Source organism: Mus musculus, chromosome 2 (genome assembly GCF_000001635.26).
Source record: "Mus musculus strain C57BL/6J chromosome 2, GRCm38.p6 C57BL/6J".
Lineage (NCBI taxonomy): Eukaryota > Metazoa > Chordata > Mammalia > Rodentia > Muridae > Mus > Mus musculus.
In genome coordinates, this window is record NC_000068.7 from 175,916,819 (window position 1) to 175,939,925 (window position 23,107).

General features: G+C 39.8%; 1 protein-coding gene across 2 annotated transcripts; it reads right to left on the reverse strand.

Moving 5' to 3' along the window:
* Positions 1–1,464: 1,464 nt before the first annotated feature.
* On the reverse strand, positions 1,465–14,282 carry Zfp966 (zinc finger protein 966). Of its 2 annotated transcripts, NM_001177407.1 has the most exons (4): positions 14,171–14,282; positions 6,171–6,297; positions 5,904–5,964; positions 1,465–4,750 (listed from the first exon to the last, which is right to left on the reverse strand). In NM_001177407.1, the coding sequence occupies exons 1-4, from the start codon at positions 14,228–14,230 to the stop codon at positions 3,541–3,543; spliced, it is 1,458 nt and encodes a 485-aa protein (NP_001170878.1). In that variant the 5' UTR covers positions 14,231–14,282; the 3' UTR covers positions 1,465–3,540. The 2 variants fall into 2 exon arrangements, with proteins under 2 accessions (NP_001170878.1, NP_001170876.1); NM_001177405.1 differs by lacking the exon at positions 6,171–6,297 and having other exon boundaries at positions 1,465–3,102.
* Between the last annotated feature and the right edge of the window lie 8,825 nt (positions 14,283–23,107).

Here is a 23,107-nt window from a genome sequence, read left to right on the forward strand (position 1 = left end):
GTGTACCACCATACCTGGATCTAATTAAGCTGGGTAGAATCTTGCCCCAAGGTCCCACTCCCTTAATCTTTTATCTCCTAGAACACAGTATTTTGCTCCGTTTCACTTCCTGGCACCCCTTTAATACTCAAACCATATATTTCAAATTTTGCCTTTCTAAGCTTTCTATACTTGTTCAAAATTCTCTTTGTGAGACTTAACCAGAGAACAGAGTCTCTGCTGGGCTTTTTTGAAACTTCCTATGTCAATGCAATTAATGCAATTAATCCAAGTCGCTTCACCTTAGCCTCAGGCAGACATTTCAGACAAGGGTAAAAAGTAGCCACATTCTTCACCAAAATACCACAAAAACAGCCTTTATGTCACATTCTGAAATTCTTCTCCTTTGAAATCTGTTGGGACAGGTCAACACAGTTCAAATCACTCCCAGCAACAAAGTCTTCCATCTTCCTACTAGGATGACCCATTAAGCTCCATTTAAAGCATTCCACTGCTTCCCAAATCCAAAGTCCAAAATCCACATTCTTTCAAATAAAAGCATGGTCAGGCCTATCACAGCATTACCCCACTCCTGGTACCAACTTCTGTCTTAGTTAGGGTTTTACTGCTGTGAACAGATACCATGACCAAGGCAAGTCTTACAAAAAACATTTAATTGGGGCTTGCTTACAGGTTTAGAGGTTCAGTCCATTTTCAAGGTGGGAGCATGGCAGTATCCAGGCAGGCATGGCACAGGAGGAGCTGAGAGTTCTATGCCTTCATCCAAAGACTGCTAGTGGAAGACTGACATCCAGGCAACTAGGGTGAGGATCTTATACCCACACCCGCAGTGACACACCCATTCCAACCAGGTCACACCTATTGCACCAAGGTCACACCTTCAGATGGTGCCACTCCCTGGTCCAAGGATATACAAACCATCACAGTCCCATAGTCTTTACATATTAAAAGTTCAATCCTTTTAAAATATTCAATATCCTTTAAAATCCAAACTCTTTTACAATTAAAAGTCTCTTAACTGTGGAATCCACTAAAATATTTTCTTCCTTCAAAGGGAAAAATATGAGGGCACAGTCACAATCAAAAGAAAAATTAAATTCCAACTGTCCAACGTCTGGGATCCAACTCATGATCTTCTGGGCTCCTCCAAGGGCTTGGGTCACTTCTCTAGCCCTGTCCTTTGTAGCACACAGCTTGTCCTCTAGACTCCAGATGCCTATACTTTACTGCTGCTGCTGTTCTTGGTCATTCATGGTCCTGGCTTCTCCAAACACTGCATGACACCACAGTCCTGGGTCATCAATTGCATCTGAGGCTGCACCTTCACCAATGGCCTTCCATGGCCTCTCATAGTGCTGAGCCTCAGCTGCTCTGTCTGATCCCTTCATGCCAGCAAAACCAGTACCACCTGGGTAACTCTTACACGTTACCAAGTCCAGCCATAGCACAAGGTAAACCTTGGCTATCTCTGGAACACAGCCTCTGTGCTCTCGGCAAACACTTCCGAGAAGATGTCAGCCCAATGATGCTGGTCTCTTCTTAATTACTGCTAATTTCTCAGCTCCAGCTAACCAGCATCAATAGTCCCAATAATGCCAAGTTTTCACTCTAGTAGTTCTGGTATCTTGTTAATCACAGCTGATTCTTCAGCCCTAGCTAGTTAGAACCCAGAATCTTCACAATCCAAAATAGCAATGGCACTGAAAAGAGTCTTTAATTTTCCCTCTGAAATTTCACAAGCCAGGCCTCCATCTTCTGCACTGTTCTCAACATTATCTTCCAAGCTCCTACACAACATCCCACAGAGTTCTGAAAACTGAATGTGTCCTTTGGCCCAAAGTTCCAAAATCCTTCCACAGTCCTCCCAAAACATGGTCAGGTTGTCACAGGAATACCCACTCCTCATACCAATTTGTCTTAGTCAGGGTTTCTATTCCTTCACAAACATGATGAGCAAGAAGCAGAGGGGAGGAAAGGGTTTCTTCAGCTTACACTTTCCAAATTGCTGTTGATCACCAAAGGATGTCAGGACTGTAACTCAAGCAATACAGTAAGAAACACCCCTGTATCCTCTTGAATCCTTTGTATGATTATTTTCATGATGATGAAGAATTAGTAATGTTTAAAGGCTTCCCCATATTTAATGCATTCATAGGGTTTCTCTTTCATAATGATAAAGATTTGAGAATCTGAAAAGGTTTCACCATATTATATTCCTAAATTTCTTGGCAGTATGGATTGTTTCATTGTGAAGACTCTAGAAATATTCAAAAAGCTTCACCATATTAACTACTCTCACAGGATTTTGTCTACATTATGATTTCTTTTGTGTCATTGAATACGATTGACAAGTGAAGGCAATACCACATGGCTTGCAGACATAGGGTTTCTTACCTCTATGTCTTCTTTTATGTATTTGAAGATTTTAATGTACAAGGCTTTGTACCTTTAATAACTTTCATAGGGTTTCTCTCAAGTGTGTCTTCCTTTATTTACTTAGAGAATACTGTGACTTATAAAACATTTACCACATTGCTTATATTCATAGGGTTTCTATCCAGTGTGTATACTTTTGTGTTAGGAGATGACTCTTTATAACTGCTTTACCTAATTAGTGATATTCAGAGGATTTTTCTCCACTACATGTTCTTTATGGATTTGAAGATGATTGTGATGTAGAAGGGTTTCAGGACATTGCTGATATTCATAGGTTTTCTCTCCAGTACGTGTTTCCTTATATATTTTGAGGCCACTGTTTGTGAAAAAAGGTGTAAAAGCACATTGCTAACATTCAAAAATCTCTCTCCTATACGTGTTGTTTTATGATTTTGTTGATGACTGCTTTCTGAAAAAGTTTAACCACATTGGTTAAAGTCAAAGCATTTCTCTCAAGTATATATTCTTTTATGTATGTAAAGACTATTGGTTTTTGAAAAAGCTTTACCATGTTGGTTACATTTAAAAGGTTCCTCTCTGGTATGTGTTCATTTATATACATGGAGATCAATGCTTGCTGCAAAGACTTTATAACATTAGATGCCTTCGTAGACTTTCTCTTCTGTATGATCTTTTGTCTTTGGAGGTCACTCCTTCCTGCAAAGGCTTTACCACATTGGTTAAATACATAGGGTTTTTCAGCTGTATGTATTCGATGATATTCAAGACCACTGCTTCCTGCAAAGGGTTTATTACCTTGGTTTCATTCATGGGGTGTTTCTCCTGTATGTGTTCTTTTATGACATTGGAGACCACTGCTTCCTGCAAAGGCTTAACCACACTAGTTACATTCATAGGGTCTCTCTCCTGTACGTGTTCGCTTATATATCTGGAGAGTACTGCTTTCTGCAAAGCTTTACCACATTGTTTACATTCATAGGGTTTATCTCCTGTATGTCTTCGCTTATGTATTTGAAGGTCAACACTTCTTATAAAAACTTTACCACGTTGCTTACATTCACAGGGTTTCTCTCATGTATGTGTTCGCTTATGTATTAGAAGGTCACCACTTCTTTTAAAAGCTTTACCACATTGTTTACATTCTTATGGTTTCTCTCCTGTATGTGTTTGCTTATGTATTTGGAGAGTACTGCTATGTGCAAAGGCTTTACCACATTGTTTACATTCATAGGGTTTCTCTCCTGTATGTGTTCGCTTATGTATTTGGAGAGTATTGCTATGTGCAAAGGCTTTACCACATTGTTTACATTCATAGGGTTTCTCTCCTGTATGTGTTCGTTCATGTATTCGGAGAGCAATGCATTGTACAAAGGCTTTACCACATTGGTTACATTCAAAGGGTTTCTCTCCTGTATGTGTTCGCTCATGTACTTGGAGAGTACCACTTTGTGCAAAGGCTTTACCACATTGTTTACATTCATAGGGTTTCTCTCCTGTATGTGTTTGCTTATGGATTTGGAGTTCTCCCCTTTTTACAAAAGCTTTATCACACTGTTTACATTCATACGGTTTCTCTCCTGTATGTGTTCGCTTATGGATTTGGAGAGTACTGCTATGTGCAAAGGCTTTACCACATTGCTTACATTCATAGGGTTTCTCTCCAGTATGTGTTCGCTTATGGATTTGGAGAGTACCACTTTGTGCAAAGGCTTTACCACATTGCTTACATTCATAGGGTTTCTCTCCTGTATGTGTTCGCTTATGGATTTGGAGTTCTCCCCTTCTTACAAAAGCTTTATCACATTGTTTACATTCATAGGGTTTCTCTCCTGTATGTGTTTGCTTATGGGTTTGGAGAGTACTGCTTCGTGTAAAGGCTTTACCACATTGTTTACATTCATAGGGTTTCTCTCCTGTATGTGTTCGCTTATGGATTCCGAGATGACTGCTTTGTGTAAAGGCTTTACCACATTGCTTACATTCATAGGGTTTCTCTCCTGTATGTATTCGTTTATGTATTTGGAGTTTACTCATTTTTGCAAAGGCTTTAACACAGTGGTTACATTCATATGGTTTCTCTCCTGTATGTTTTCGCTTATGGATTTGGAGAGTACTGCTTTCTGCAAAGGCTTTACCATAGTGGTTACATTCATAGGGTTTTTCTCCTGTATGTGTTCGTTTAAGTCTTTGGAGGACACTCCTTGTTCCAAAGTCTTTACCACATTGGTTACACTCATAGTGTTTCTCTCCATTGTGTATTCTTACATGCCTTTGACTACGACTCTGATATGCAAAGGCTTTACCACATGGAATAAACTCAGAGTGTTGCTCTGCAGAAGAACGTCTTTCATGCCTGCAAATACAATTGGCACATGTGAAATTGTTCTCACATTGATTATACTGACGAGTCTTTATATCTGTATGAATTCTTTTAAAAATTGGCTTCATTGAAAAGAGCAATCTAATGTTAATGTAATATGCCTTTGTTTGCATTCAAAGGTGTTCTCCTCATTATGGATTGTTTTACATCTTTGAGGATACATGAAATGGGAACAGTAGTGATTATCTGGCTCACATTTATAGCATACTTTTTGTATAAAAGGTTATTCACATATTTGAAAAAAAAAGGAAGAACTCAAAGTCTTTGCACACTGATTGCATTCACAAATTTTGTTATCATGAGAGTAATACTACATTTGGAACGTGAACAAACGCAAACAGAATATAATTTCTACTACCCTAATTCTCATTATGATTTTCAGTAGTTTGAGTTGGTAAATGTCCCCAATAATGTTGGGAAACTAAGTACTTATAAACTTACAGCACATTTAGAATGTCACTCAAAGTATGTTATACTGCATATCCTCTTGTTGTTCTGAAAAATTGAAAGGTATGTGGCATCTTTCAATACCCCTATGCTCACAAGGGCTGTATCCATAGTAACGTATGACAACCATATTAAAAGAGAATAACAAGTGTAAAGGTTCCATATTACATTCACACACGTGACTTTTTTCCTCATAGAGATGTAGTATAGCGATTAAGGTTTTTCCACCAAACCATTTTTGAATCTTATGAACTGTCCATCTCACTAAATTTAGCAATGATATTACAAGTATATCATTGAGCTCAGATATACTATGGATTATTTGCTTATTACTAGGTTTTAGACATATACTTGTCACCTAATCACTGTGTGTTCCTTTTGCAATAGCTAAGCGATATGAGACTGAAGACACTCACACTTGTACAGCATGGCTCTACTAGGCTTGATTTAAACAGTAACATACCTGTTAAGCCATTATTTCTCTGTCTTTGAACTAATGGAAAGTCTTGCAAACAATAATTACATATCTGCCATAGACATATATGATTTTATGAAATTCAATAAACATCCATAACTGAAAGCAGTGCTTATTGTACCCTATTGGTTTTCTTTACTACTTGTAGCACACGTTAAACTTTCTTCATAGGCATTTTCTCATCAGCTTGCAGAGGAAAATTACCTTCCATGACTTCTAGAAGTTTGGAAATGGTCTTCAATTGTATGTTCTTCCCAACTGTAACCTAAACACAGTACCAGAGAAAGTATGTTACATTATTGGCAATTAGGCAACATTTAAGTTACTAACTCCATTGAACTTTAAAACCATGAGTTATTTATTCACCATATTCTTCCTCATTCTCAATTAAAATTACAAAACAAAAAACAATAACAAAGAAACAGTTGTGCATACATTTTATAAAGTAAAAAAAAAAAAATCCAATATTACCTATAGCTGTGAGATTCCTATAGGTCTCTACCATCACACCTTTGTAGAGACTCTTCTGAGAAGCATCCAGCAAAGCCCACTCTTCCTGAGTGAAGTTCACATGCACGTCATCATAGGTGACTAAATCCTGTAGGATTTGATAAGTGTGCACAAAGCAAAATATACAGACAACAGTATAAAGGTTTATTTCAAAATGAATATTCGCTGACTGCCAGGCCTACCCACATAGTACTTTTTATCCAGTCTTTCATAGTTGGACAACAAAAACTTAAGTAAATAAATGATCTCTGGGAACCTGATGCCTTAGTTTTAAGATGTTCTGTATGGAACCATGTAGAATGCTGGTAGACATTATTGTTATTGAGATCAAATATGCAAGAGTTCCCTTAAAACTGCAGTTTCCTCTCACCTATCCATGTCACAAAAGACCATTTCCATCTCCCCTTCCCTTCTTGTCACATGTTTCCTTCCCTTCTTAGCCCCCAAGTATGGACAGACACCCCCTTCTCAACCATAGCCAATTCTCCCAAAGACCAAGCAGTCTGTCTAAAGAACAAGCCCACTATCTGTTTTCCTAGACAGAACAGTCTCATAGTAGCCCACAGAACTGCCACACAATATCAGGGAAAGCTTCCTCTGCCAATTTCCATGTGACCAATTTTCAACATTTCTTCAATAACTAAGGCAACTACACCAAGGACAATGTGAACCTGACTAATATTACCTGTGCTAGTATGTGTATAGAAATAAAATAAAATCATATTTCCTGACTCCAATAAAAATAACTCAGTCACCCCTAAACTGTTATAAATCTGACCCAACAGTTACTACTCATCTGTCTTCCAAACAGAGAGGCCCCATGCTCCAGAGTTCTCTCTGTCATTGTAGATGATCAGAAAGTTGAGCTATTGCTCTATAGCTGTTCATGACCCTTTGTACTTTCAGGCTAAACCAGGCCCATGGGAGCCCATATACAAAACAATGCTGAATGATAACTTAATGTCTGCTTCCTGCCATATGCATTATTCTCCAATCTGTCCTATCCACCCACCAAGCACCAGCAACACCTGAGAAACTTCTGCATGTCAGAAGCTCCTTTTGTAACAAGAATTGAAGTTCTGTGAATCATGCCATTTTGATAACAGGGAATAGCAAGATAAAAGGAATCTAATCAAATATTTCTGAAGGATGATCGTTGACAGCTCTTTACTAGTACCTTCTAAACTATTTATAAAACTAGTCACACAAAACTGAATACAGAAGGGTCATGAATTCTAGAAATCAAACCATTACTTTTCCAATGTTGTCCTATGGCACACCAAAGGCAATGCCTGTATATGCACACTGCAGAGTGACATTTAAGTTCCATACCTTGCCACTCCCAGGGCTACCGAGCTACCCCCACCCCTGTAAATCCACACTCAGGAAGAGTCAAAGGACAAGGGCCTCTGTTATGATCACTACATGTACCAACAGAACCACACTCTGACCCACAGTCCATTTAGAACCAGCAGATCGGACTCAAATAGCTCTGCAGACTTGCTTCTCCTGTACCGTCAATGGAGATTACTATAATAACCAGGGGATGGCTTGTGGTCTTCCAGGCAGCTTATAACACATGCATCTGAGGAGAATCCTGTAGAGAATCTGCAAGCTACCTTCCCCTAGTGTTCCTGATTGTTAGTCCTGCCCATAGTCCCTCATTAGCATGGAAAAGTCAGCTGGGCCTCAGGGCAACAGCAGCTCCTTCCACTGTGGGATCACAGAGCAAAAGATTTAGACAGCTAAAACCTTCCAAACTAGGCTGTTACACCCTACATGCAGACATGGCCCTAGTCTGGAAAATTTACATTTATAAGAATGTTCTAGTCCTGGAGACCAAGTAATTTCCACTTAAAGGCCCAAGGTCCTTTCTTTATATATTCAATTATGCATGCAATACCCACTACAGCCACCTCTACTTCTTACTGGGGAAGTCCTGCAGCCAACCTGCAATCAAATTCATACATTGACAATAATTTAAAAGTGAATGTGACTATGACTTTTAAAACTAGAAGCAGTTATTGGGCGAGAAAAAGGAAGAAAAAGAAGAAATAAAATGTAAGGACATCACTGCTCCTAGGTATGGTGGAGGAGAAAGTATATTATACACAAAAGAGTGAACATAGCCTGACCCAATTATACCTGGGATAGTATAGAGTAGACATGACCTGGGACCTTGTGGAGAGAGGAAGGAGGGCAGAAGCAAGAGCCAGATCAAGATGATTAATGATAGATGAAAAGCCCAGTTCCTAAATGATTGGATTGCATAAGGAATGGCAGCTGGGATATTGGCAGTCCTATTGCTGGGGTAGATGTCGAGGTATGCCAGCAATATGGTGTCACAACGAGGGCCTGTGATCTCATTTGACATTGCCCTAATCTGAAAAATGCCCGAAGACGACCAGTATGGAATTTTACTGATTGTGCAAAATTGATTCCATGACTCCTCATGGTGAATGTCAACTACTGCCAAAGCAGAAAGGCCTCACCTACCTTATTCCTCCTCCTTTTCTGTGCTGCAAGTAGACCAGCTTCAAAGTTGGTCAGTGAACTCAACCTTATACCTGTCCCTCTTTATTTGTAACCCCCTAATTTGTAACCCTGTAACCCAGGGAGGTTAGACAACACTCATTCCCTGGTGTCTTTTGTCTCACTGATCAGTCAGAACCCAGCCTGAAAGCAGTTGTAGGACTGTTTTCTAAGCCCTGGGCAGCAGAGGCAGGATTAGGAGTTCAAAGCAAGTCTTAACTACATGGCATAAAGAAAGTAGGAGCTACAGGAGATGTTTCTCTAAACAGACAGATATGAAATCTCTTTAAAAACAGGAATGAAATTCTTAATTTTGGGGCAATATTGGAGAACAGAAACACTTAAGAGATCACCCATGGATAGTGAAAATGAAATTTAAAATCTAATACCAAAAATGAACTTTTTAAAGAGAAAAAAATAAATGAAAAAATATATTACTGTACTGATTTGAAAAAGATCATGCCCTTCCTGGTAGAAGGAATGGCAATAATAAGATAGTGTTTGACCTTGCCCCTATGATCTTTGTTAACTACTGAGATCTATAATGTGCCACACACAGCTACAGCTAATGGCACGTGTTTATATTTCTGAGATCACTTAAATATGTCACCAAGGTTTGCACATATCTCATAATACAGATCATAAAATGGGAATTCATCACTCACTGGCTCAAGCTAACCTGCCCAAAATAAACACCCACCAATCTAGTTTTACTAATAACCATTCTCTGTTGTAAACTTCTCTCTCAATTTATGATTTGATTTTTTGTGTGAACTTGTAGTGTACTCAGTAACATGTGATCAGGTATTCTGAAAGATTTATAAGTACAGAGGACAAGGAGATATGGAAAAGAGAAAGAAGTTTTTTTGCCCTTCCCCACTTAGGATCTTTTCGCTTTTCCTCTTAGATAGCTTTCATAGGTAACTTTTGACAACTTAGTAAAAACTCCATAACCACTTCTTTGAGTGTCTCATTTTCTTCCTGTGACTTCTGACCTGCAGGCTAAAAGTTAGAGACCAGCAGTTCCTTCTGATATAGATAAAAGGCCACATTGCTTAATCCTCAGCTGTTAGGCTACAGGTGTTAATCACCGAAGCCATGTCTTCTACCCTCAGAAAGAGCAAGGAAGGTTTTAGGTTCAGGTGCTCAAAGCAAGGCTTAACTACATGGCATAAGGAAAGCCTGAGCTACCGATGTTGCTGTAAACAGTAAGATATGTAATCTCTTTAAAAATAGGAATTAAATTATTGATTTCTGGGAAATATTGGAGAATAGGAAGAAGTAAGAGGTCAGAGCACCTATACATAAAGAAAATAAAAATTTAAAAAATAATACCAAATATTGGCTTTTTAAAAAGATAAATATAATTGAAAAATATGTCACTATACTGATTTGAAAAAGATCAGGCCTATCTTGGTAGAAGGAAAGGCATTTATGAGATAGTGTTTGACCTTGTCCCTAAGTGCTTTGTTAACTACTAAGATCTATAATCTAACACACACAGCTACAGCGAATGGCATGTGTTTTACATTTCTGAGCTCAATTAAATTTGTCAACAAGGATTGCACAAATCTACATAATTCAGATCCTAAAATGGGAATTCCTTACCCACTGGCTCAAGCTAACCTGATCAAATAAAACACCCTTCAATCTAGGTTTACTAAATTACATCCATACATGGATACAGTCTGTAAAATTACAAAATCATTCTCAGTCCTTGAATCAGGTCCTTCTCCATAACAGTGACCCCTGCAGCACACTCCCTTTTCCTTTGGTCTGTGACCTAGCTCTTGTCAGCACTCTTTTACCTACAGTGTACACAGTAAGCTGTTCCTCTGGTTCTCATCCTGCCAAGTATATTTCTCCACACAAGCCCCTGACACAAAGGTTTTGACAAGATGCAGTCTTATAATAAAGTTACTCAGAGGACACAGCTGGGACCAAAAGGAGAGAGTAGGTCCACAAAGGACCTCACAGATGTCCCCATCTGTCTGGCTGATGCTGACAAACCAGCCTCTGGGAAGAGATATTACACAATCATCCTTTGCTAAGATGCTTGCTCCTCCTCTTTGTGGGAGATGACATTGCACTTACCATGTCTGAAGTTCTAAGTTTGCCTGAGCTAACCTCACAGCAACCAGCAAAAATAAGAACCGGTTCCACAGAAACACTGAGATCAGCTGAGTTACACAGAGGAACATGCAGGCTTAGTACCTGGAAGAGTCACCTCCTCTTCTGACTGGCAGCTCCATGTGGAGGCTCTAATTCGCTATTGAGTCTTGAGTGAAGTGAACACCAGGCTTAGGGTTAGAGTATGCTGTAGAGATGCAGCCGAGTGGTTCCAGTCTGGGCCAATCCTTTTCCAGATCTGCAGATTTGCAGTTCAGTAGCACCAGTGTGTCTCCTCCAATACTCTGTTCTCTCGCAAGCCCTTGGGAGAGGCTAAGATTCCTGATCCTTGCTGCCTAAGTGCCTGCCTCTCCCCTTTCTGGGCAGTGCCCCTGGGTTCACTGCTTTGAAAGTTTGGAGTTTGCCTGAGCTCCAATTCCAGCGCTCAGGAGGCAATTCCCCTTCTTCCTCCTGGAATCAAGGTGGATAGCTTACATTTCCCCATCAATCAGCTGAAATTGGAGTTACCAAACTGTCCACAGGTGGTCAGTGCCCAAATATTAGTAACTGAAGAGAGATTTTAGGACATAAGATTTTGTGTTGTGGGTTCAGGCTGGGTCCAGGTAAACTGCAAGTACTTTCACCCAATGGCTATGAGCGAAGGCTCAGAGCAATTAGGACACATGTCAGACACTGTGGAGCACTCTTGTTAATCAGCACATTGTCCTCAGTGGGTTGTCAAAACAAACATAATAACAACAAACCCACACCTATATTGGGAAAATATAACACTGTACTGATATGAAAAAGATCAGACCTTTCTTAGTAGAAGGAATGATATTAATAAGATAGTGTTTGACCTTGCCCCATGTGCTTTGTTAATTACTGAGATCTATAATGTGACACACACAGCTACAGCTAATGGCATGTGTTTTCCATTTTTGATACATTCTATCTATATAGTACAGATCCTAAAACAGAAATTCATTATCACTGGCTCAAGCTAACCTGCACAAACTAAGCACCCACCAATCTAGTTTTATTTAATCACATGCATTATTTAATACATTTCACGAAATTACAAAAGTATTCATCCTGTCTGACTCTCATCCTTCACTAGAATGGTGACACCTGGAGCAGATTCCCTTAAGCTTTCGTCTATAATCTAGCTATCTCCTGCCCTACTTCACCTGACAGAGATAACAGTAAACCATTGCTCCTGTTCTCTACTGAAGGTAGAAGAAATGAACAGTTCATTATATGACTCAAATGAGCTATTATAAAACACTATTTTGCTACATTCTTTAACTCAAGAATTTAGGAATTTATATCAAGAGGAAAGCAAGGTCATTGCTCTGGGGAGCAGCAGACCAGGATCAAGGCTACCTGAGTCAACATAGCTTGTCTTAGAAACATCTCTATGAGGGGAAGACGAGACAGCTCTCCCAGAATTAACATGTCATCCCAGAAAGAAATCACTTCATATACAACTAAAATATTAATTGGGAAAAATTTCTTAATGACAGCATGGATTCAGCTGCGGCTAATGCTCAAACACCAGGCAGCCAAAGACAGGTTTTGAATTCCACATATGCTCTCATCCATAAGTTTCTTTCCTGTTCAGTCCCCAGGTTATTTTGAACAATTTAAATATGGACTAGAGATTACAAATCCTACTTGAGACAGCTAGGAGATTTGCACAACAAAGATACCCAGAATCATTTATTAAGTGCCTCAGAGCCCTGAAATAGCAAGCCATTTTCCAGTGATGGGTTTCTGAGTTGGAGTTCCCAGGAGATAAGAAAAATAGCAAAAGTAGAAGGTAGAATTTACAACAGCTGCAGTGGGAAGAGCTTACACAAGCTATGTCTTATGCCAAGTAAACTTTTTAAGAGTAGCATCTTGTATCCTACTTACAGGGATAAGTGGAAAGAAATGGAGACCTCTATGAAGTCTGCAGAAACTAGCATACACTGGGAAAAACTCAGTAGAAGTCTAATAAAACAACCCTGCACAAGGGAACTGCCAAGTATCTGAAGAAAAACATTACTGACCAAGCCCCCAGTGGACTTGGGGACCCTACTCAGTGAAGGGAGGGACAGAATTATGGCATAGCACAGCAGAGACGGAGGTGGAGTTGACTGGCACAGCAGAAGCAGGTTTGCAACTTCCCCTCCTTGCCTGCATTTTTTTGTATTTGCTGGAACCCTCGCACCAAGGCTGGCCAGAAATTTCCGCGGAAAACCTTTGGTACCCAGGCCCATACGATACTAGGGCTACTGAGCTTCCCACACCCCTATTAATCCACACTCAGGAAGAGTCAAAGGACAAGGGCCTCTGCTATGATCACCACATGGACCAACAGAACCACGGTCCTTGGTACCAGCAGATCTGACTCTAATAGCTCTGCAAACTTGCTCCTTCTGGCCTGGCAAAGGAGACACTTTACAATCACCATGACATGGCTTTTGGCCTTCTTCACAGTTTGCAACAGATGGCTCTGAAGAGACTCCCATAAAGAACCGCATAGTACCTTCCACTAGGGTTCCTGATAGAGAGGCATGTACAGAGTCACTCATTAGCCTGGAAAACACAGCTGGGACTCAGACAACAGCAGCTCCTCCACTGTAAGATCACAGAGCAAATAATTCAGACAGCTGAAGCTTTCCTGGCTCAGCAAATCTGCCACAGTTGCAGACAGAGCCCTAGTCTGGGAAATTTAAATTCGATAGACTATTCCAGTCTCCCAGAGCACTTATTTTCCTTTTTAAAGTCACAGAGCCTTTCTTTGCAATTAAAGAACATTATTAAATTATACAGGCAATGTCCAGTGCAGCCATCTCTGCTTCATACTTGGGAAGATCTGCGGCCAAACTGCAATCAAATTCACACAGTAACAAAAATTAAAAAGAAAACCTCCCGCCAGAAGGCCATCCTGTACTCCAGCCCCGGACCTGACCAAGGACTCTCGCTCGCGTGGGAATCATTCAGCGACCCCTCTCCCCGACTTCTCCTCCTTTTGGCCCCGAAGCCTAGTTCCACCCCGGGGACCCCATTCTGTCTTAAGCTCTTCCGTGGTATCCCGCGTGGGATGCTGGAGGCTGGGAACCTGGTGCCTAGAGCTGCCCTTGTCCTCCACCCACCGAGTTGGGTCCGTGCCTTCCCAAGGCCAGACAGCCAACCGGGGCCATGTGGAAAGCGTCCTGCAGTCCTCCTGCTCCTGCCTGCCCAGAGCACTGGAACTCTGGCTGGAAGTGAGCTCTCCCACTCCCCTTTTTTCCCCACACCGACGGCACCGCAGGAGATTACCTGGCACTTACCATGTTTGGAGTTCTGAGCTTGACTAACCTCCTCTCACAACACCCAGTAGAGTCACGCATAACACATCACACAGAAACTCTCATGACTGCTGAGTTACAGAAAGGAGCTTGCAAGCTTGACCCGGAAGAACCGCCTCCTCTTCTGACTGGCAGGTCCATGTGGAGGTTCTGATTGGCTATTGAGTCTTGAGTGACATGAGCACCACCCTTAGGGTTAGAGTGTGTTAAAGAGACACAGCATAGAGGTTCCAGCTTTGGCCAAAAGTTTTCCAGATCTGTAGATTTGAAGTTCATTAGCACAAGAACCTCTCGTCCAATTGCTTACCGGTCTGTCCTCCCATCAAGCCCCTGGGAGAACGTAAGACTTCACATCCCTGCTATTCAACTGCCTGCTTCTACCCCCATGTGGGCAGTAACACTATGCTCACTGCTTTGCAAATTTGGAGCTTGCTTGAGCTCCAATCACAGCACTCAGAAGGTATTTCCACTTCTTCCTCCTGGATTCAAGTTGGATGGCTCTCACAGTCAATAAATCAGATTAGCTTCAAAAGATTTTGCAATGCATTTCTTCAAGTGTGGGAGCATTGAGATTTTACTCAGGGAATCTAGACACATTTACACATTGGTTTGCCAACTCCTATGAATATCAAGTTAAATCCTTTTCTGAAGATGGTCAAATATAAAAACTGAGATATTGAAGGGCATTCTTACCTCATAGTCATCCACAATCATCCATAAATTATAAAAATGTAGGATATAAATGCATCTAGAAAGTACATCTTGTAGTACAGGTCTTAGCTGTAAATCAAGGGACAGCTGAGAACTCATAATTTGAACTCCACGAAAGTGGGAGCTTGCAATATGGGCGTGGTCAGAAGATGTTAAAGCCTGAAAATGCACCCAAGTGTCACACCTCTTCCAAAAAGGCAGACCTGTGTTCCTTCCCAAACTGTTCCACAAACTAGGAAACATGTATTCAAACTTATGAGTCTACGGGAGCCATATTAATTTAACTACCATCTGTCTCCTCAAACGTGAAAACACCTGTTTATCTAACATGACTCTACCATATCCTAAAGAGAGACTATTATGCTTTCAACATACAATGTCACAAAAGAAGCCTTACCAGAAAGAATCAGAGCATATAAACAATAAACAGAACAAACAAGACCAAAATTCAACAGGGAATCCATCAAAACTTACAGTTTCTTGTTCAGCAACTTGAGATTATGATGAAATTGCCTTAGCCACAAGGTCTTAGGAATTCCCACTCTTCTAGCTCTGTCACCTGAAGCACACACAGCTTTGTTTCCTCAAAGTCACTATCTTCTTTCAGCTTTCCTCAAAGCTGGTGTTTGTATCTCAAATCTATAATGTATAGCACTCTCTCTTATTTTATTGAAAGTAGGTTAGTGGGCTACGGGGATCATTCAGTTGTTGTTAAGAGCACTGCTCAAACCCATTTCACTTCCTAGCACTCAAATGGGAGTTCACTCATCTGTAGCTACACTTCTATGAAAATACTTGAGTATAAGCTGGTACGTGGCAATGACTTGGATGGTTACATAAGTGGTACATTTGCTCTAAATCCTGACATCTAGATTTAAGATTAATGATATCAAAGTGTACCTCTGTTGCCAAGGACCAAGCCTGGGCTTGGAGAGTGGTAGAGAGAGAAGGGGTATCTGGGAGCATGAAAACAAAGGACTGGTAGTCAAGTCCTGTGACCAAGCTGTCAGTCTATGCTCTGCAGGAGACAGCTTCCCATCCTCCTTTCGCTGTATTCTGTTTTCTTTCTGATCTGCTTGCTCTGCAGGTCTCCAGACAGCTCTCTGTCTATGTTCTGCTGGAGACTCTTCACCAAGCAGCTATCTCCTGCTATTCTAAAAAATTCACTCAATAGTTCATCTCCTGCATACCATAACCAGAATCTATTATTATATCTCTCAACCCAGCCATTTACTCCAGGTTTCCTTTTGATGGTCTTAAAATAGCATCCTGTGTCCACAGGAACTTAATTCTTATGAGATAGCAAGCACACATTTTCTTTTAAACTTACAAAAGCAGATATCTGCCTGCCTCTGTGAAGCATAAAGGCTAAGCTCAAACTGGCTGGGTGCGACCCAGGCCTGAAATTACCATTTCTACCACACATGAGACTAAATTTGCTCTTTCCCAGGCTGATCCTGAAATCAGTAATCTGTCAGCCTTTCTGACCCGTCTAGCAGGTCCAGGTATTCGAGGGTCTCGAGGGGACCTCCTCCTAAGAACCAAATGGGGGGTAGAGAGGGACGAGGGCCTTGTGCGAATAACTACACGGAAACCGTTCTGGAATGCATCAAAGCCCCCAAATGTATTAGCCAGGCCCGAGGTTTAAATGCACAATCAAAAGGGGAAGTACAGATACTTATCAGTGGGAGGGGTAGGGCAATACAAGCAAAAGGAGAAGTACTTATGTGAGGGGGGCAATAGAAATTCTTTTGGCAGCTACACGGGGAAGCAGGAACTTGGTGGTATCAGGGTGTGGTCAGGACATCGGTGATGACCTAGGGCTGGAACATCCCCTGGTTCTCGGAATCCATGTGTCAGTGTCCTGCTTTTGACCCCTTTTTCTTCTCGGGGGAAGAGGCCCAATTCAGAGATCAAGAGTTGTCTTAATAGCTCCCAACATCTCCCCCATTTTAATATTTTTATAAAGGCATATTGTATAATAAATCTGTAGCCACGTTTTTAACGATCGCCTAAACGTCTGTTTGCTCACTGGGTGATTCTCTAAAACCACGAAGGACCCAAGGACAAGTCATCTATGAGGCTTGAATTAATGGTCCCAGTCTGTTGGGTATAACCTGGGCCAGCAAAGGGATTTAGGAACGAAGCAAGCTCCATGGGTAGAGGTAGAGGCCTGATCCCCAGTGTGCAATGTTAGGGGCCATATACAGGATTGACTCTCATGCCCACAGATTTTTACCCAGAGTAACCCTGACCTGCTCCTGTGCCATTTTTCTTGGGGGAAGGACCCTAGGGCACTCAACCTTCATGCAATCAGACATGCCTCTCAGAGATTAACAGCTTCCAGACTAATCTCTGTGCAGTACTTAGTCTTACAACTCTCACGGGCGACTGCTTCAAGTTCCAACTTTTCTATGTGTCTAGCCTGGGAGGACTGTTTAGTTTCCAGTGTGCCGAGAACGTATATTACCATGTCGGAAGCACAGACTACGGCAATCTATAAATGATTTGTGGCATGAGACTGATGGCCGAATTTAGGGGGAGGGGAATGATCTTACTTAAGCATTTTATGGAAATTGAGTCTCTCTCCCTTAAATGAGGGTGATGAAGCAGTATCTACGTCTGACTCTTTTCTAGTAACCTGCTTGTTATCGCCAACGTCCAGCCGATGGTAATGAACTGAAACAAATGTACTTGAAAGAGATGAATCAATTTGAGATTTAACAAATTTGGTCAATTTTTGAAATGCCCAAGGACCGAAGGAGATCAATAATAGGAGTCCCAATAGGGGCCCTAAAAGGGAGGGCAACAAGGTCAGGGGGAGGTTGAAAACCAGTTTTAGTAGTCCACCTTTCTCCTAGGGCATTGTAAATGCGTGTGTATGGGTGTAACTCAGCTATCTATAGTTCTAAGTATCTACTCTGGTTCCTCTTTAGGTCTTAAACTTCCTTCTTCGTAGGTGATAGTAGATTCCTGTGTAAGGCAGTAACCTAGCCTTTATTCAAAGTGATAGTGTAATGCCAGAGGTAATTCTGAATGTCACTGAATAGGCAACTTTCTTTCTGAATTCCAAGCCCATGGTCAGCTCAAGGACTATCTAGGATGCTATCTTTTGCCTCCAAATTTTTATCTATATAATATGTTGCTCTGACAAAGCTATGGAAATATTTCTATGCTTATCATTAACAAAATGGGCAGTACGTAGCTGCTAATCTAAAGCTGTGGTAGATACGTTTTTAAAGTTTGCATTTTCAGATTATTAAACCAAGGATCATTTTCTAACTCTAATAGGTCGCAAAACATAAGCAGGTCTCTTACAAAACCATAACAGTAGATTTCTTATCTAAATTAGGATCTACACAATAAATTGATTGACAAGAATTATAATGAATATAAAAAGACTTGCCAAGATTGGCGATCTTATCTCTTAAAGTTATCTAACAATAAGCATATAGGTAAGGTACACAAACTTTCATAGCTATAAGGATCTGGCCTGAATGGCCAAAAACAGTGTCTCTGATGAAAGCATCTTGTACATTCTCTGTACCAGTCTTTTTGCCTCATTAGTCAGCTTTTTTAGTTGTTTTTATTTTAAGTTGGCACCAGGTTGGTACCCCTTGCTGCAGCCCATGGTGGAGATATGAAGTTTCTTTATCTGTTTGTAAGTGGCTGCTCTCAGATTTCTCCTCTTTTGTGCACTCAACACAGCTTTCTGGTCATCACTGTCAGGGCACTCACAGGTCACAGGTCAGCCTGTCACATTGGAAGCTAGCATGCTCTTGTAAGCATTCTGTGGAAAAAACAGAAACATTCCCTGTTTTCCCCATATTAAGTATCTGAACAGGATCATGGCATGTGCCAATAAGTAGATCCTTATTATCTGCCCTAGACACTATTATATCCAGTTTTTCCAAAAACAAAAATGTGATCCAAATAATGTGCACGGGGATATAATTTCTCACAAAAATGTGATCCAAATAATGTGCACGGGGATATAATTTCTCACAAAAATGTGATCCAAATAATGTGCACAGGGATATAATTTCTCCCCTTCTTTGTTTTTAAAGAAGATATAGTTTTTAAAGTTTTATAATACCTTGTCTTTGAGAATCATAAAATATCTCAGTAACATGTGTAACATTAAACTGTTGACAAAACATCTCAAATCTTGGGTTGTAATAGCCAGTTTTAATTTGATTTAGAACACCAAGAAAAAAAATCAACACAGGCAATGATTAACTATACTTTTAGTTGTTTTTCTTGTTAAAGTAGTTGTAATTAGAAAGACTAAAAAGGTATCAATAGTCATGTGTATATTTTTTTTATTAAAAATGAGTATCCTTTTGCAATAATTGATGAAGTATAAATCCTCGAGAATTAACACCAATGTGTGGAACAGGTAGAAACTGAGGACACTGAGAGCAAATCTTTACAATATGACATGCATATTTATTTATTTATTTATTTACTTATTTATTTATTTAATTAATTTAAGTACCAAATTATTATTTTAAGCCATTACTATTTTGATGATGGAAAGAATGAGATTATATGGCCAATTATTTTTGTATAAGATCCATAATCTACCTGGGATATAAATCTAGCGTGGCATTGTCTTAAGAGATCTTTTACAGGCAATCTTTTACATTTTAAAACACCATCTACAGCACATAATTTAATTATCTGTGCTGAAGCAGGCAGAAACTCGAAAGAATAAACATGTGATCAATTCACATATACTTTTTTCCCATAGAAGGGTTGTTTTTAAATACAGTAAATGGGATGCATGCATGCATGAATTTATAGAAGATACAAAAGCATGTATATAAGCAATTTTTAACCTATTTTTAGGATGAGTATCAATTTTATTTAAAATGATGGTATGCAATAGGTCAAATATCAATATTTTGCAATAAACAATTGCTGTTTGGAACAAGGAATTCTTAATTAGCACCACAGCAGCTTTATAATAGGATGTTAAAACTTTAAGGTGAAGAAGAATGATTTTACTTTAATGATTTTTCCTGCCAAAGAATAGCTGTGGACACATTTAATAACAATAACTAGAATATGTAGCTAATATTTGATTACCACCAATTATAATCGATACCAATAGATTATAGACTTTTCCTCTACTTTCTCTTAAAGCCTTTTTGGTTCTCACCAGTTAATTTGAATCACACTTGATAGCACCTAACAAAGGCTTAGGTTCTCCTGTGGTGAGTTTAAGGTAAGGTCTTTAGCCAATTAACATCTCCTGGAAGCTTTTGAAAATAAAAATTTAAAGCAAATTTTACCACAATTTTCCAGTATAACTAAAACCCTAAATATTAAAAATATTGCCTCTGAATCTTATGGAGCAACAATTATTCCCCAGAACTTTAAACTTTCCTTTAGAGGCATTGGCTAATAGAGTAATTTTCATTTAAGAAACAATATATACTGAAAGAGTTAAACTTTGTTTCTTGTATTGAAGCAGACAATAAAAATTTCTTACATATTGTAAAGCTATGTTAGCCATACCTACAGGCAAAATTATCTAGTGATCACCAGTTCATTAAAAGCAAAACTCTTCGAATTTAAGCATTATTTTAAACATCTGAAAATTCCCTTGAACACAGGGCAAACTTTGTCAGGCACTGTTTGCAAGATAAAAGAAGGTTACAAGCTTTTTTTGGGCTGCCTTGAGCCCTGCATTAACTCAAACATAAAATATTTTTTAAACTGAGCATTTTGGCCTTCCTGTAATAAGGACCGATTTTAGAGGAACAATTTAACTGTCTATGCCTCTAATTTTTGATACTCTTTTTTAAAGATGATTACTCTTATAATTATCTTAATTACAATATACAGGTGAAATAAAGATCTTAAATTTGAAATTAAACTGCAAGCTGCAGTCAATGGAACACTGGCAATTTTAACCATAATTTTTAAGTTTCTGTTGCAATATTAGAATATATCTATAACTTTTGGAAAGCAAGACCCAATTTTAAACAATTTATTCTCCTTAAAATCAATACTAGAAACATCACTATCACGTTACGAAGTTTGGCTGCCAATTCATGAATGCATGACACTGTAAATTTTAATGTTCTATTAAAGAGACATTGTTTTAAAAACTTATCTCTATAAGTCTACCTTTTAGGATAAGAATTACATAAAATATTATCTCAATTTAGGAGTATCTTTAGAGGAGTAATTTTCTGGGCAGGTTTATGCCAGGTGCTTTTGTTTGAAAATGACTCTAGCCCTGAGTTACTACTTAAGCTAACTTTGTAACCAGTGTTATACCTTTTTAATCATACCCAAATAACTTATTAGCCAATTCTCTATGACCAAGATATGCAGATTATATTTATACCTTTAAGACCAGTCAAAACCCAAATGAAGTGGCTACACGAATCTTATAAATTTAGATCAATCAAAGAATTTTACTTTTTATAGCTATACTTATAAGATAAAAACACACTTTGTCATTTGCTAAACACAATACTCAGAAAATTGTAGAGAATTTTTTAGGAAAAAAAAACAACTATCAACTCATTTGCCTTAGAACTAAGAGTTTGCAGATTCCTTTTCTTTAAAAACAAATTTTTCAGCAGGACCTCTCCTGCTGTGCTTGATGTTTGGCTAAAGGGAGGGGCCTCTGATCCTCAGTTGTGCAAACTGAGAGTGATTTAGCAGGTAAAGTTTTAACCATTTTTTTTTTCTTTAACATGAAACATAAAACAGTCAGTCATTCAGACAACGAAACAATCATTCAGACAATGAAACAGAAAACTTACATGAATTGACACATGATTGGTGCACCAAACATAGACAATAGAAAGAGGGTAGAGAACTTCTCCTGTAGGGGCCAGAGAGAATAAAACAGGGCGTCCCCCGATTTCTCTCTGTCCCTGGGAGAGTTCTAAAATCCATTTTCCTCTATCCCTTCCTTTCTTTTCCTGCTTGTAAGAGGCAGCTTGTCAAACCAAGATTAAAATCCAAAATTTTCTAACAGCTCTGGCAAGCATCTAAAACTTCTAATTTATTTAATCTGAGGGCAAATTTTTGAGAAAACACACAATCTCTATACACTAAATGTCTCAAATACCCTAAAAGTTTACCATGCTAAATCTTTTTTGAAGCCATTATCAGTGCACACTTAGTCAAATATTTTATAGCCATCTGGAAAAACGCTCTCTATTTTTTGCAACCAACAAAAACACCATTGGCAAAATGAATTATATATGTTTTAGGAAATGCTTTCTTAACTTCCAATAAAACCTAATCTATGAATTTTTTGACACAATGTAGGATTGGGGAGTTGTAAATAAGGTAACAGTAATAATTGAGCTATATTTTGACCATTATGAAGTCTCTTTAAAAGCCATTTTTATTTACTCAAAACATGTTACTGCAAATCTCTAGCAAGGGCCTTGCGGAAGCATGCCTGGCCCAACACACAACTTCCTACGCCAGAGAGTTCTGTCAAGGTAAGCTGAACTGACTCAAAGGGAAGCTGCCTAGCATCTGAAAGCAGGGTAAAATTTCCAAATAAAGCTATGCCCTCATAAAAGGGCGCGGGGAAGCAGAAAAGCACATCCAGCAATCTTTAAATTCTGACGCATTATCTCTTTGTGTCTTATCCAACAAGGCTAAAGCAGAAGCATTCAATATAGACCACAGTAAATCAGTGGAAGAGCCCCCCCCCCCCCCCCCCCGCCTTTCTCCAGGCCCATGGAGGCCTCGGTTTATCCAGGTCTGCGTGCTTGGCCATGGGCGGGCCTGTGATGGCAGAGTGTTCTTGCTCAGACCCTCCGCCTTAGGCCGCAGAAGCCCCGAAGGCCCAGCCTTGGCCTTCAGGCCTACCTGTTGGCTGCCTCGAGGGCGAGGGCTCCTGGCGACTGCCAAGGTAGGGACCTAGGCTGCTCCCGGGCCCCTCGGGCTCACCTGGCACGGGCCGAGGCCATGAGAGGCTCGGGGCAAAGAAGGCCGCACTCTCGAGCTTGATGTGCTTTCTGCTGAAACCCTGCACAATCTCCCGTGGGGGGTAGGGGGTTGTCTGCAGTTGTTATTAGGGGAGACGGGCCTCGCAGGGGGGCCCTCTGGTCGTTTCCCTGGACCTTAGTTACTAGGGTGTTCTGTCTTTGTGTAGGGCATTCTCTAGCAAAATGTCCAGGTTGGTTGCATCTATAGCAAGTTTTTTCTCCTTTATTTAGTTGT